The 16,902-nt window shown below is 42.1% G+C and overlaps 1 protein-coding gene across 6 annotated transcripts in view; it reads right to left on the minus strand.

Moving 5' to 3' along the window:
• Window positions 1-2,741: 2,741 nt before the first annotated feature.
• Window positions 2,742-16,902, minus strand: part of LOC100977781 (protein HIRA) — a 101,664-nt gene continuing 87,503 nt past the window's right edge. For all 6 annotated transcript variants that reach the window (XM_034949226.3, XM_034949221.4, XM_034949220.3 and 3 more), the window contains one exon: window positions 2,742-3,600. In XM_034949226.3, coding sequence (XP_034805117.1) covers window positions 3,161-3,600 — 440 coding nt within the window. In that variant the 3' untranslated portion in view covers window positions 2,742-3,160. The remainder of the gene's footprint in view (window positions 3,601-16,902) is intronic.

Here is a 16,902-nt window from a genome sequence, read left to right on the forward strand (position 1 = left end):
TGCTGGGATTACAGGCGTGAGCCACCGCGCCCAGCTTTTTAAATTTGTTTTGAGACAGTCTCGCACTGTCACCCAGGCTGAAGTGCAGTGATGCGATCTCAGCTCACTGCAACCTGTCTCCTGGGTTCAAGCGATTCTCATGCCTCAGCCTCCTGAGTAGCTGGAATTACAGGTGTGTACCACCATGACTGGCTAATTTTTTGTTTTTGAGGCGGAGTTTCACTCTTGTTGCCCAGGCTGGAATGCAGTGGTGCAATCTTGGCTCACTGCAACCTCTGCCTCCCAGGTTCAAGTGATTCTCCTGCCTCAGCCTCCCAAGTATCTGGGATGACAGGCATGTGCCACCACGCCTGGCTAATTTTGTATTTTAGTAGAGAGGAGGTTTTACTATGTTGGTCAGGAAACAGTGTGATCATTTTGGGTCTTGCTTTTATTTTTTGGTAGGTGGATCTGAAGCAGTGCTGCCTTAGTCTCCTTGGACTCTCAGCTCCATTTCCTCAGCTCAAGTAGTCCACTGGGCTCTACCTCAGTTCTGCCTCCTCTTGCTGTGGCCTAGAAATTCTCTCTGGATATCAGAAAACGAAGGACAGTAATCCCTGCCAAGATGGGATACAAACAAGGTGAGCCCTATGATTGCCCAAGCGTACTACCTGGAGTGTCTTTTTCTGTTTTTTTCTTTTTCTTTTTTTTCTTCAAGATAGGATCTTCCTGTGTTGCCCAGGCTGGAGCGCAGTGCCGTGATCATGGCTAATTGCAGCCTTGAACTCCTGGCCTCAAATGGTCCTCCCACCTCAGCCTCCCATGTAGCTAGGTCTCCAAGCGCATGCTACTGTGCCCAGCATGGTATCCAGTGTCTTGAAACCACCATTGCATGTATTTTTGATGGGCTCCTTTGGTTGTTTCAGGTGGAAGGGTCAACCTGGTCCCTTTACTCCATCTTGTCTGTAAGTTGAAGGCCTTGATGTTTTTCCGCTTATCTCTTCATCATCTCCAAACGGTGGTGGTAAAGTCACTCACGACTGCTGTTTCCTTCAAGGGAGGAAACGTGCGAAGACTTTGCCCACACAATCCCAATTTGTCCTCATAACGTTGCAGATTTTTTTTTTTTTTTGAGACGGAGTCTTGCTCTGTTGCCGAGGCTGGAGTGCAGTGGCGCGATCTTGGCTCACTGCAACCTCTGCCTCCCGGGTTCAAGCAATTCTCCTGCCTCAGCCTCCCGAGTAGCTGGGATTACAGGTGTGTGCCACCACACCCAGCTAATTTTTGTATTTTTAGTAGAGACGGGGGTTTCACCATGTTGGTCAGGCTGGCTCGAACTCCTGACCTCGTGATCTGCCCACCTTGGCCTCCCAAAGTGCTGGGATTATAGGTGTGAGCCACTGTGCCCGACCCCAGTGCAGATTTTTTTAGTCTCAATCTCTATTTGACAGCTAAAAAACTGAGGCCCAGATGTTTGCTGGTTTGGAGCCCGGACAGGCCTGTTGGCATATATTGCTTCCTGGAGCTCCACAAAGCTCGCAATGTCTTGCTGCATAGTTGCTAAGGGAGCTGCCTCACCTGCACAGCAAGTCTCTGGCTCTTCATTCCTTAAGAGTCCCACTTGCAGCCTGGCTTTTTATGTGTACACACACACACACACACTCACACAAACTATCCTGGCTTTATTTGGCATGAACACATGCCTGGGTCTCATCCAGCCACTTGACATCCGAGTGAGACATGGAGTGGAATGGCTGCTAGGCCAGAGATCAGTGGTCAGTTACCCCGGCCTCTGACTCCAAGTCCAAGGCTCCTTCCCCAGGCTCAGACCCACACGCTGGGTGGTGGTGACAAAGATCAGGACCCAGGAGTGGGTGGTACTCAGCCCTCACTGTGCTTAAAGATTCTGTGATTCTGTTTCTTCTCCTGTAGATCAACGTCTGGATCACTTTCTAATAAAATTCCAACTTTGCTGATAATTCTCCAATATACCGAAGACTGTAAATACTGATTTCCTTTCATGAAATTGTCCAAACAGCTGCAGCCCTTGGTGCACAGTATGATCTGGACCTGGGGCACAGCAAGACCAGAACCATGAGCCACCATGAACCATGACTCTTCACTTGTGAGATGACGTGTGCAAAGTGACCTATGGTGCTTCATGACCACAGAAGTGACCACTCTACACTGTGAAATGAATTTCTGCATGGGGGGTATATTAGGGTTCTCTACAGGGACAGAACTAATAGGATATATATGAAAGTTTATTCAGTATTAACTTACACAATCACAAGGTCCCACAATAGGCCATCTGCAAGCTGAGGAGCAAGGAGAGCCAGTCCGAGTCCCAAAACTGAAGAACTTGGGAGTCCGATGTTTGAGGGCAGGAAGCATCCAGCACGGGAGAAAGATGTAGGCTGGGAGGCTAGGCAAGTCTCATCTCTTCACGTTTTTCTGCCTGCTTTATATTCGTTGGCAGCTGATTAGATGGTGCCCACCTGATTAAGAGTGGGTCTGCCTTCCCCAGCCTGACTCAAATGTTAATCTCCTTTGGCAACACCCTCACAGACACATCCAGGATCAATATTGCATCCTTCAATCCAATCAAGTTGACACGCAGTATTAACCATGACAGGGGGGAATAAGATGACACAAAGGATCCCTTCTGGCTCTCATGTTCTGTCACCATCCACTTCAGGAGAGAGATGCACTGTGTGGGGAGGATGAAAGTTAGAAGGAAAAGGCAAGAGAAATCAGGAGGGTTTGGTATTCAATGCGTGTTCATTTATTTTACACTTACAAAAGAAATCGCCCCCCCCTTTGCCCCATTCCCCCAAAACAGTCTCTTTTTACAAACATTTAAAAATTAAAACCAAATGAAGATAGACAAGTTAATTTCAGTACAATTATTTTTCAGTGTAGCTGTCATAATTAGAGTTTAAATTTCCTACAAGTGACCAATGTCCAAGTGACTTATAGGGAAATCCTGATTATCGGCCAAAGGAAATTCAATATTACAAGTTAGCAAATTCTAGTACAAAAATAGTCCGTGTGTTGGAACAGCTTTCCTTTTACATAGGTCTCAGGTCAGTCTGCTGTAATACCTAACGCTTCCGGATTCTCTCTCACAAATGGCTCAATCGTCACTGCTGAAGCAGCATGGCGCCTGCAGCAGCAGGGGCTAGTGTCCACCTTGGGGCCGTGCTGGAGACGGCAGGCCTGGGACTGCCTTGCTGGCCCCAGGGCACCTGGGCAGAGCTCCAGCCCTAGCTCCGCATCGGGGGCTTGGAGGGAGGGATGAGCTTCCCCCTCCTGAGGCAATGTCAGACCCAGGACACAGGGCACATCTGCCCAGGGAGCTGGGCTGGCGCTGGTGCAGGACAGCACATCTCCTGCCAGTGTCTCCTCCCCCTACAGCCTGGTCAGGTGAGAGGCGGTCCTGCATGTCATCAGCGGCGAGAGTGTGGCCCTGCCCTTGCTGCAGCCAGGGCAGGCCGGGGCAGGCTACTTGTCCCTCAGGATGTCGAGCTGTTCCTGACACTCGGTGAAGAGGCGCTGGAATCGGAGGTTCTGCCCGATGACTGGTAGCAGCTCCTTCAGCAGCTCCCTCTTCCGCAGACCCTGTGGACACAGAGTGACAGCTGAGTGCAAGTGTCAGTGAAGAGACCTAGATTGTGGGGACTTTCCTGGCCTGGCAGAGAACCTTGTGTCTGCTCACGGGAGAAGGAAAGAACAATTCCTCTGCAGGTGAGAAACTGTGAGAGAGCTGTGGGGCAAATGTGCAGGATGAAGTGGCAGGTGGAATGGGAGCAACACAGTGTGGGGATAAAGGAGGATGAGGCCAATGCAGGGTCTGCTCCTCCATCCGTGGGCACAGCCACTGCTGACCTTATAGTGACTGAGCAGTTCCCTGACCATCCAGGGCAGGATGAGAGTAGAACAAGGCTGAGGGTCAGGTGGCTGGCCATTCAGGAGGGGCTGTTCCCTCATGCTGATGTTTGCCAGGGGTTTGAGGTCAAGCCCCAGGGCAAGGATGCACCTGGGGGGCAGTGACTGGCTTTAGTTTTCCAGCAACACAAATGAGGTGCCAGTAGCCCCTGATGTGGAGGATGTTCGGATGCTGACCAAACTATGCTTAGTTGCCTAAACATCCTCCACGTCAGGTCATATTGGCACCACAGTCTGAAACAAGCATTGCCAGCTGGGGTCTCTGCTGCACAGACCAAAAGAGCAGACTCCTGAGCAGTACGGCTGCTCCAAAGGGAAAACTACCAGCCAGACAACTTTAACACTGGACGAGAAGGCCTAAGATCTTGAATTAACGGTGACAGATATACCTGCAACAAGTCTAGAAGTGACAGTAAAGAATACGTGTAACTATTAGGTTTGAGTAACACAGAAGTTGTTAGAGATGGGATAAGCAGGAGAATGGCTGCTGTTGGCGACCAAGTTTGATGGAGGAGCAGCCCACACTCCAACAGGGAGGCTCTGACACCAGAGTGCCGTAGTCAGAACAGAGATTGTATGGATTTGCAAAGGCTGAAATGTTTACTATCTGGTCCTTTACAGAAAAGTTTGTCAACTCCTAAAATAGATCATGTTTTCTAACTAAAATAATTGAGTAAAACTCATGGGTCAAAGGGGAATTCTAATTAAGTGAAATTAAAAGTGACTTGCAAGAGAATGGTAAAAAAAAAAAAACCAACACAAAATACTCCAAAAGTGGTAAGATTCAGCAAAAGTGGGCACTTTAGAGGCATTTAGAAACAACAGCTTATACTGTATTAGAGAACATGAAAGAATGACAAGCCAAGACTCCAACCTAAAGCCATCGGGGGAAAGGAAAAAAAAAAAAGACTAAAGAAAAAAAGGACAAGAGAAAAAAACATTTTTTTTAAAAAAAAGGAGATAATAAAAATTGAAATAAATAAAATAGAAAACAAAGATTTAATAGAGAAGATTTAGAAAAACAATTTTATTTTATTTTATTTATTTTTTTGAGACAGGGTCTAGCTCTGTTGCCCAGGCTGGAGCGTAGTGGTGCAATCACAGCTCGCTGCGGCCTCAACCTCCCAGGCTCAAGTGATCCTCCTGCCTCAGTTACCCGAGTAGCTGGGACTATAGGTGTGTGCCGCCATGTCTGGCTAATTTTTATATATTTAGTAGAGCGGGGTTTCACCTTGTTGGCCAGGCTGGTCTCAAACTCCTGAGCTCAAGTGATCTTCCTGCCTTGTTCTCCCAAAGTGCTGGGATTAAAGGCGTGAGCCACTATGCCTGGCAAAAGTCATTTCTTGAAAAGACTAATGGACAAACGTCTGGCAGGATTAATCAAGAAAGAGAGAGAAAGCTTAAAGAAATAATATTAGAAATAAAAAGAGACATAACTACAGATATAGAAGAAAGAAAAAGATATGATTACTATCAACTTTATGCTAAGAAATTTGAACATTTAGAGAAAATGGAGAAATTCCTAGAAAAATATAATTTATCAAAACTAGCTCAAAAAGAAATAGAAAGGAAAAGTTAATTATTACCATAAAGAAAACATCAGGAATACTATTTTAAAACTGACATCAAGGATGAGATTTTCTCTTTGTCTTTCCTTTCCCACAGTTTGACTAATGTGTCTCAGTGCAGGTTCCTTTGGGATTTTCCTACTTAGAGTTCATTGAGGCTCTTGTATTAGTAGACCCCCGTCTTTCCTCAAATTTGGAAAATTTCAGCCAGTATTTCTTCAAATAAGCTCTCTACTCCTTTCTCTCTCTTACACTTCCAGAACTCCCATTATGGATTCATGGGTATACTTGGATGGTGTCTGGTAAGTCTCTTAGACTCTGTTTGCTTTTCTTCATTCTATTTTCTTTTTGCTCCTCATACTTGATAATTTCAAATGACCTGTTTTCAAGTTTGCTGATTTTCCCTTTTGTCTATTCGAGTCTGCTGTTGAACCCTTCTAGTGAACTTTTCAATTCAGTTATTGTATTTTTAAACTCCAGATTTCTGTTTAGCTCTTTTTTTGGAATTTCTATCTCCTTGTTGATACTCTCATTTTCTTTTTTTTTTTTCTTGAGATGGAGCCTCGATCTGTCGCCCAGGCTGGAGTGCAGTGGTATGATCTCGGCTCACTGCAAGCTCTGCCTCCTGGGTTCACACCATTCTCCTGCCTCAGCCTCCCGAGTAGCTGGGACTACAGGCGCCGGCCACCATGCCTGGCTAATTCTTTTGTATTTTTAGTAGAGACGGCGTTCCACCATGTTAGCAAGGATGGTCTCGATCTCCTGACCTTGTGATCCGCCCGCCTTGGCCTCCCAAAGTGCTGGGATTACAGGCATGAGCCACCGCACCCGGCCCTCATTTTCTTCATATATAGTTTTCCTGATTTTGTTTAGTTGTCTGTATTCTCCTTGAGCATTTTTTAAGACATTTATTTTAAAGTCTTATGTCTGATGGGCACAGTGGCTCATGCCTGTAATCTCAGCACTTTGGGAGGCCAAGGTGGGCAGATCGCTTGAGGCCAGGAGTTTGAAATCAGCCTAGCCAACATGGTGAAACCCCATCTCTACTAAAAATACAAAAATTAGGCCAGGCGCGGTGGCTCATGCCTATAATCCCAGCACTTTGGGAGGCTGAGGCGGCTGGATCACTTGAGGTCAGGAGTTCGAGACCAGTCTGGCCAACATGGCGAAACCCCATCTCCACTAAAAATACTAAAATTAGCCAGTCATGACCTCAGGTGATCCACCTGCCTTGGCCTCCCAAAGTGCTGGGATTAAGGCATGAACCAACGCACCTGGCAGTCCTTTTACTTTTAAGCCATTATGTTATTACATGTAAGCTGGGTTTCTTATAAACAGCATACAGCTGGTTGTTATTAATTCTAATCTGATAATCTATGCCTTTTAGACCTATATTTAATGATTATTGATATATTAGGGTTTAAATCTACCATCCTATGTATGTTTTTCTGCCTTCTTTTGAATGAATGTATTATTTTCTATCATTCAATTTTATCTATTTGTTAGTTTTTTAGCTACGATTCTTTTTACTGCTTTGGGATTTGTATGTGTATGTGCATGAGTTTTATTTTTTGGTTTTGGTGGTTGCTCTAGGACATATAACATACAGTATATGCCTTTACTTATCATAGTCTGTCTTCAAGTATTATGATATCACTTTGCATAATGTGTAAAAATCTTTTAATGGTATACTTTCATATCCCCACTCCTGGCGTCTGTGATACTGCTGTCATGCCACTTCACTTCTACATATGTTATAATTACAAACTACATTTTCATTATTTGGCTTAAAAAGGCAGAACTTTTTGACTTTTTTTTTTTTGAGACAGGGTCTTGCGCTCTGTTGCCCAGGCTGGAGTGCAGTGGCGTGATCTTGGCTCACTGCAACCTCTGCCTCTCAGGTTCAAGCAATTCTTGTGTCTTCGCCTCCTGAGTAGCTGGGACTACAGGCATGTGCCACCACACCCGGCTAATTTTTGTATTTCTAGTAGAGATGGGGTTTCACCACGTTGGCCAGGCTGGTCTTGAACTCCTGGCCTCAAGTGATCTGTCCACCTCGGCCTCCCAAAGTGCTGGGATTACAGGCGTGAGCCACCGCGCCGAACCAGAACTTTTTTTACATTTTGACATTTAGATGAACACTTTTGACATTTAATTCTTAACCCTTTGGAGGTATATTTTTATGAACTGAAGATCTGCTTTTACTTAGTTACATATAAATAACCAGTTTCCTAAACTCCATTTATTGAATAGCCCCCCCTATTTTTCCCACTGTATCTGTTTTGTCTTCTCTCTCATATAGCAAAGTATCTAAATTACTCCGGCTTCATAATAAACCCAAATATCTGGTAGCATAGTGAATGTCTTAACTATTCTTGGCTTTTTACTGCTCCATATAAATTGTTGAATTAGCTTGTCAAGTTTCATTGAAACCTCTAGTGGGCATTTGATTAGAGATGCATTGAGTCAGTAGGTCTGTTTAGAAACGGTTGGCGTCTTTTACTGTACTGCACTTTCTCATCATTTGTCCAGGTTTTCTTTAATGACTTTAAGTAAACGTTTATAATTCTTAGCATATAGGCTATGTACATCCTTTGTTAGATTTATTCTTAGATACTTTATAATTCTCAAAAGAGACAATCTTGAAAGTGGCAAAAAAAAAAGTGACTCATGAGAGGGATTTGAAGTTTGTGAAGAACTACACGCACAATTGCTGGCTTAAAGATGGAGGAGGCAGGTGGAAAGCTAACAAGGAAATGAATTCTGCTATTCCAATAACGACTGAGCTTGGAAGAGGACCTTGAACCCTAGGTGATCTCATCTGGCCAGTAATTTGAGTAGAGAATTCAGGAACCACTGCAAAAGCACACCAGGAAGACCGAAAGAAATCACAGATCCTTTGAAAGAAGTGGCAGGCTGCTGCAAATTCCACAAGACAGGTGAAAAACTCTGGTGCTCTCTCAAAAGTGCCATCTCCTGGCTGGAGGCCAACTAACTCAGGACATTACAGCAATTCATAACAGAACAACCCTGCTCCAAGGAAGGAGAAAAACAACAGCTAATTCCACTGCCTGCAACATCCTTTCTAACCAGTGGTCCTGAGTGTGTCCACATGATGACTTCACTGGTAGCATAACCAGCATTTGAGAAAGCCTGCACACTAAACATATCTACAAACAAGGACTCTCACAGAGTCTACTCCATTCCCCTGGCACCACCACCACAGCAGGTGCTGGTATCCACAGCTGGGAGATCTGAAGATGGATCACATCACCAGGTTCTTTGCAGATGTTCCCCAGCATGGGCCCAGAGCCTGGTAGCCCCACTGGGTGGCTAGACCCAGAAGGGCAATAATAATCACCGCAGTCTGGCTCATAGGAATCTCCATCCCTAGGGGAAGGGGAAGTGCACCAAATCAAGGGATCGCCCTGTGGGACAAAATAATCTCAACAGCAGCCTCTGAGTTCCAGATTTTTCCACTGAAGTAGTCTACCCAAATGAGAAGTAATCAGAAAAGTAATTCTGGCAATAATGACAAAACAAGGTTCTATAATACCTCCAAAAGACCACACTAGCTCCTCAGCAATGGATCCAAACCAAGAATAATTACAAAGTACATTTTCATTATTTGGCTTAAAAAGGCAGAACTTTTTGGCTTTTTCTTTTTCTTTTGTTTTTGAGACAGGGTCTCGCTCTGTTGTCCAGGCTGGAGTGCAGTGGCATGATCTCTGAATTGCCAAAGAATTCAGAAGGCTGATTATTAAGCTACTCAAGGAGATACCAAAGGTAAAAATCAACTTCAAGAAATTTTAAAAAATATATAGGATATGGATGAAAAATGCTCCAGAGAAATCGGCATCATAAAGAAAAAATCAAAAAATCAAAAATCAAAACTTCTGGAAATGAAAGACACACTTAGAGAAATACAAAATGCACTAGAAAGTTTCAACAATAGAATCGAAGAAGTAGAAGAGAGAACTTCAGAATTCAAAGACAAGACTTTGAATCAGACAAAAACAAAGAAAAAATAATTTTTTAAAAAAATGAACAAAGCCTCCAAGAAATTTGGGATTATGTTAAATGGCCAAACCTAAGAATAAGAATAAATGGTGTTCCTAAGAAGAGAAATCTAAAAGTCTGAAAAACGTATTTGTGGGGATAGTTGAGGAAAGCTTCCCTGACCTTGCTAGAGATATAGACATCCAAATACAAGAAGCTCAAAGAACACCTGGGAAATTTATCACAAAAAGACCATCACCCAGGTACACAGTCATCAGGTTATCTAAAGTCAAGACAAAGGAAAGAATCTTAAGAGCTGTAAGGCAAAAGCATCAGGTAACCTATACACGAAAGCCTATCGGATTCGGATTTTTTTTTTTGAGACAGAGTCTTGCTTTGTCATCCAGGCTGGAGTGCAGTGGTGCAATCTTGGCTCACTGCAATCTCTGCCGCCCTGGTTCAAGCAATTCTCCTGCCTCAGCCTCCCAAGTAGCTGGGACTACAGGCCCCTGCCACCAAGCCTGGATAATTTTTGTATTTTTATTAGAGGTGGGGTTTCACCGTGTTGGCCAGGCTGGTCTTGAACTCCTGACCTTAAATGATCCACCCACCTTGGCCTCCCTAAGTGCTGGGATTACAGGAATGAGCCACTGCGCCTGGCCAGAATACCTATCAGATTAACAGCAGATTTCTCAGCAGATACCCTACAAGCCAGAAGGGTTTGGGTTCCTATTTTTAGCTTCCTCAAACTAACTAACTGCCAGCCAAGAATTTAGTATCCAGCAAAATTAAGTGTCATATATGAAGGAGGCATAAAGTCTTTTTCAGACAAACGCTGAGAGAATTTGCCACCACCAAGCCAACTACAAGAAATGCTAAAAGGAGTTCTAAATCTTGAAACAAAACCTTGAAATACACCAAAATAGAACTTCCTTAAAGCATAAAACTCACAGGGTCTATAAAACAATAACAAAATGAAAAAAAAAACCAACAAAAAAAGAAGGTATTCAGGTAAAAATAAGCATGGTAAATAAAACAGTACCTCACATCTCGATACTAACATTGAATGTAAATAGTCTAAATGCTCCACTTAAAAGATACAGAATGGCAGAATGGATACAAATCCACCAACCAAATATCTGCTAACACATATGGACTCACATAAATTGAGGGTAAAGGGGTGAAAAAAGATATTCCATGCAAATACAAACCAAAAGCGAGCAGAAATAGCTATTCTTATATCAGACAAAACAGACTTTAAAGCAACAATAGTTGAAAAAGACAAAAAGGGACATTACATAATGATAAAAGGATCAGTCCAACAGGAAAATATCACAATCCTAAATATATATGCACCTAGCACGGGAGCTCCCAAATTTATAAAACAATTAGTACTCAACGTAAGAAATGAGATACACAGCAACACAATAACAGCGGGGACTTCAACACTAGACAGGTCATCAAGACAGAAAAGCAACAAAGAAACAATGGACTTACACTATACCCTAGAACAAATGGACTTAACACATATTTACAGAACATTCTACCCAACAACTGCAGAATATACATTCTTTTCATCAGCACATGGAACATTCTCCAAGAAAGACCATATGATAGGCCACAAAACAACTCTCAATAAACTTAAGAAAATCGAAATTATATCAAGTACCCTCTCAGACCACAGTAAAATAAAATTGGAAATTAACTCCAAAAGGAACCCTCAAAACTATACAAATACATGGAAATTAAAAAATATGCTCCTGAATGATCTTTGGGTAAACAATGAAATCAAGATGGAAATTAAAAAGTTTTATGAACTGAATAATGACACAGCTTATCAAAACCTCTGGGACACAGCAAAAGTGGTGCTAAGAGGAAAGTTCATAGCATTAAATGCTTACATCAAAAAGTATGAAAGAGGCCAAGCACGGTGGCTCGTGTCTGTAATCCCAGCAATTTTGGAGGCCAAGGCAGGAGGATCACTTGAGGTCAGGAGTTCAAGACCAGCCTGGCCAAAATGCCAAAACCCCGTCTCTATTAAAAATAGAAAAAAATTAGCTGGGTGTGGTGATGCATGCCTGTAGTCCCAGCTACTTGGGAGGCTGAGGCCTGAGAATTGCTTGAACCTGGGAGGCAGAGGTTGTAGTGAGCCGAGATGCACCACTGCACTCCAGCCTGGGCGACAGAGCGAGACTCCGTCTCAAAAAAAAAAAAAAAAAAAAAAAAAAAAAAAAAAAAAAAAAAAAAAAAAAGATCCAATTAAGCTAAATTAGAAACAAAATGAAAGATATTACAACTGATACCACAGAAATAGAAAAGATCATTCAAGACTACTATGAACACCTTTATGCACACAAACTAGAAAATCTAGAGGAAATGGATAAATTCCTGGAAATATATAACCCTCCTAGATTCATTCAGGAAAAAATAGAAACTTTGAACAGACCAATAGTAAGTAGCAAGACTGAAACAGTAATTTAAAAATTGCCAACAAAAAAACAGTCCGGGACCAGATGGATTCACAGCTGAATTCTACTGAACATTCAAAGAAGAATTTGTACCAATCTTACTGAAGCTATTACAAAAGACAGAGAAAGAGGGAATCTCCCTAAATCACTCTATGAAGCCAGTATCACCCTAATACCAAAACCAGGAAAGGACATAACAAAAAATGAAATCTACAGACCAATATCCCTGGTGAACATAGATGCAAAAATCCTCAACAAAATACTACCTAATCGAATCCAATGGTGTATCAAAAAGATAATACACCATGATCAAGTGGGTTTCATACCAGGGATACAGGGAAGACTTAACGTACGCATGTCAATAAATGAGATACATCACATAAACAGAATTAAAAACAAAATCATATGATCATCTCAATAGATGCAGAAAAAGCATCTGACAAAATCTTGCATGCCTTCGATTAAAGCCCTCAGGAAAACCGTCATAGAATGGAAATACCTCAAGGTAATAAAAGCCACTATGACAAACTCACAGTTGACTTTATACCGAAAAGGGAAAAGATAAAAGGGTTCCCCCTGAGAACTCTAACAGACAAGGATGCCCACTGTCACCACTGCTATTCAACATTGTACTGGAAGTCCTAGCCAGAGCAAACAGACAAGAGAAAGAAATAAAGGGCATCCAAATATGTAAAGGGGAAGTCAAAATATCGCTGTTTGCCAATGATATGATCGTATACCTAGAAAACCCTAAACACTCATCCAAAAAGCTCCTAGATCTAATAAATGAATTCCGTAAACTTTCAGGGTACAAAATCAATGTACACAAATCAGTAACACTGCTGTATACCAACAACGACCAAGCTGAGAATCAAATCAAGAACCTCTTGTTACAATAGCTGCAAATAAAATAAAATAAAATACTTCAGAATATACCTAACCAAGGATGTGAAAGATCTCTACAAGAAAAACTGAAAAACTGATTGCTGAAAGAAATCATAGACAACACAAACAAATGGAAACACATCTAATGCTCATGGTAGGTAAAATTAAAAATGACCATACTGCTAAGAGCAATCTACAGATTCAATGCAATTCCCATCAAACTACCATGATTATTCTTCACAGAACTAGAAAAAACAACCCTAAAATTCACAAGAAACCACAGCAGGGTGTGGTGGCTCACGCCTGTAATTCCAGCACTTTGGGAGGCTAAGGTAGGCAGATCACTTGAGCCCAGGAGTTCGAAACCAGTCTGGGCAACATGGCGAAACTCTGTCTCTACAAAATATACAAAAATCAGCTGGGTGTGGTGGCTCACGTCTGTAATCCCAGCACTTTGGGAGGCTAAAATGGGCAGATCACTTGAGCCCAGGAGTTCGAGACCAGCCTAGACAACATGGTGAAACCCTATCTTTACAAAACATACAAAAATTAGCCGGGTGTGCTGGCACATGCTGTAGTCCCAGCTACTCAGGAGGCTGAGGTGCAGGATCACTTGAGCCTTGGAGGCAGAGTTTGCCATGAGCCGAGATTGTGCCACTGCACTCCAACCTGGGTGACAGAGTGGGACCCTGTTTCAAAAAAAAAAAAAAAAAAAATCATATGGAACAAAAAAGAGCCCAAATAGCCAAAGCAAGATAAAGCTGGAGGCATCACATTACCCGACATCAAACTATACTACAAGGATATAGTTACCACCAAAACAGCATGGTACTGGTATAAAAATAGGCAAATAGACCAATGGAACAGAATAGAGAACCCAGAAATAAAGCCAAATACTTACAGCCAACAGATCTTCAACAAAGCAAACAAAAATACAGAGTGGGGAACAAACACCCTATTCAACAAGTGGTGCTGGGATAACTGGCAAGCCACATATAGAAGAATGAAGCTGGATCCTCATCTCTCATCTTATACAAATATCAATTCAAGATGGATCAAAGACTTAAATCTACGATCTGAAACCACAACAATTCTAGAAGATAACATCGGAAAAACTCTTCTAGACATTGGCTTAGGCAAATAGTTCATGACTACGAACCCAAAAGCAAATGCAACAAAAACAAGGATAAAGAGATGGCACCTAATTAAACTTAAAAGCTTCTGCACAGCAAAAGAAATAATCAGCAGAGTAAACAGACAACCCACAGAGAGGGAGAAAATATTTGCAAACTATGCATCTGACAAAGGACTAATATCTGGAATCTACAAGGAACTCAAACAAATCAGCAAGATAAAAACAAATAACCCCATTAAAAAGTGGACAAAGAACATGAATAGACAATTCTCAAAAGAAGATATACAAATGACCAACAAACATATGAAAAAAATGCTCAACATCACTAATTATCAGGGAAATGCAAATCAAAACCACAATGACATACCACCTTACTCCTGCAAGAATGGCCATAATTAAAAAATAAAAAAAATAGATATTAGCATGGAGGTGGTGAAAAGGGAACACTTTTACACTGCTGGTGGGAATGTAAACTAGTACAACCACCGTGGAAAACAGTATGGGGACTCGTTCTGGAGATGGAGTCTCACTCTGTCACCCAGGCTGGAATGCAGTGGCGCGATCTCGGCTCACTGGAACCTCTGCCTCCTGGGTTCAAGTGATTCTCCTGCTTCAGCCTCCTGAGTAGCTGGGACTATAGGCATGCGCCACCATGGTTGGCTAATTTTTTGTATTTTTAGTAGAGACAGGGTTTCACCATGTTGGCTGTGCTGGTCTCGAACTCCTGACCTCAGGTGATCTTTCCGCCTCAGCCTCCCAAAGTGCTGGGATTACAGGCATGAGCCACTGCACCTGGCCAGAGATTCCTTAAAGAACTAAAAGTAGAACTACCATTTGATCCAGCAATCCCACTACTGTGTATCTACCCAGAGGAAAAGAAGTGATTATGTGAACAATACACTTGTACACACGTTTATAGCAGCACCATTTGCAACTGCAAAAATATGGAACCAGTCTAAATGCCCATCAACCAATGAGTGGATAAAGAAAATGTGGTATATATACACCATGGAATACTACTCAGCCTTAAAAAGGAATGAAATAATGGCATTCACAGCAACCTGGATGGAGTTGGAGACCATTATTCTAAGTGAAGTAACTCAGGAATGGAAAACCAAACATTATATGTTCTCACTTATAAGTAGGAGCTAACCTATGAGGATGCAAAGGTATAACAATGATGTAATGGACTTTGGGGACTCAGGGGGAAGGGTGAAGAGGGTGAGGGATAAAAGACTACACATTGGGTACAGTGTACACTGCTCAGGTGATGGGTGCACTAAAATGTCAAAAAAAAAAAAAAAAAAAGAAAAGCAACTCATGTAAATAGGATATTCAATAAGATTATCAGCATAGTCAGTGGGATGACATATTCAAAAGAAAGAAAGAGGCCAGGTGCAGTGGCTCACACCTGTAATCCCAGCACTTTGGGAGGCTGAGGTAGGTGGATTGCTTGAGCTCAGGAGTTTGGGACCAGCCTGGGCAACACAGCAAAATCCCACCTCTACCAAGAAAAAAAATAAAAATAAAAAATTTGCCAGGCATGGTGGCGCACATCTGTGGTCCCAGCTACTCAGGAGGCTGAGGTGGGAGGCCCACTTGAGCCTGGGAGGTGGAGGTTGAAGTAAGTCGAGATTACACCAATGTACTCCAGCCTGGGTGGCAGAGTCAGACTCTGTCTCCAAAAATCTACAACATCGTGGAAGTTGGAAAACACACTGTTATTTTAAATTTCATGTATTTTTATAAAAACAGATGGAGTTGGTTGGGTGTGGTGGCTTACACCTGTAATCCCAACACTTTGGGAGCCTGAGACGGGTGGATTGATTGAGCCTAGGAATTTGAGACCAGCCTGGGCAACATGGAGAAAACCCCATCTCTACAAAAGATACAACAATTAGTTGGGTGTGGTGGTGCACGCCTGTAATCCCAGCTACTCGGGAGGCAGAGGCAGGAGGATTGATTGAGCCAGAAGGTTGAGGCCACAGTGAGGGGAAAAAAAAAAAGAGAGAGAGAGAGTCTTGCTATGTTGCTCAGGCTGGTCTCGAATTCCTGACCTCAAGTGATCTTCCCACCTCGGCTTCCCAAACTGCTGGGATTACAGGTGTGAGCCACCACGCCTGGCTGAAAAAACACACTATTAAACAAAGTGAGACAAATGAAAATGAAAATACAACATACCAAAACTTACAGTATGCAGTGAAAGCTGATCTCATATCAATAATCTAACATTACACCTTAAGGAACTAGAAAAAGAACTATACCCAAAGCTAGCAGAAGAAAATAATAAAGATAATGGGACAAGATAAATGGAAAATAATAGAGATAATCAATGAAACCAAAAGTTGATTCTTTGAAAAGATGAACAAAATTGACAAACTTTTAGCTAGACTACATAATAAAAAGAGAGACAAGATCCAAATAATGAAAATCAAAAATGAAAGCAGGGACATTACAACCAATGCCACAAAAATAAAAAAGATTATAAATATGACAATAAATCTGATAACCTACATAAAATGGAAACAACTTACCAAGACTGGCTCATAAAGAAATTAAAAATCTGAACGGATCTCTAATGAGCAAGAAAACTGAATCAATAAAACAAACCCTCTCATAAAGAAAAGCCTAGGATCATATAGCTTCTCTGATGTATTCTACCAAACACTTAAAGAATTAACACCAATCCTCCTTCCAAAATAGGTAGGAACACTTCCTATTTCATTCTATGAGGACAGCATTACCCTGACAAAGCTAGACAAAGATACTACAAGAAAACTATTAGATCAATATCCTTTGTAAACAGTGACCCAAAAATCCTCAACAAAATGCCAGCAAACAGAATTCCAAAGTACATTAAAAGAATTATACACCATGACCAAGTGGGATTTATTCCTTGAATGCAAGAATGGTTTAACAT

Source organism: Pan paniscus, chromosome 23 (genome assembly GCF_029289425.2).
Source record: "Pan paniscus chromosome 23, NHGRI_mPanPan1-v2.0_pri, whole genome shotgun sequence".
Classification (NCBI taxonomy): Eukaryota; Metazoa; Chordata; class Mammalia; order Primates; family Hominidae; genus Pan; species Pan paniscus.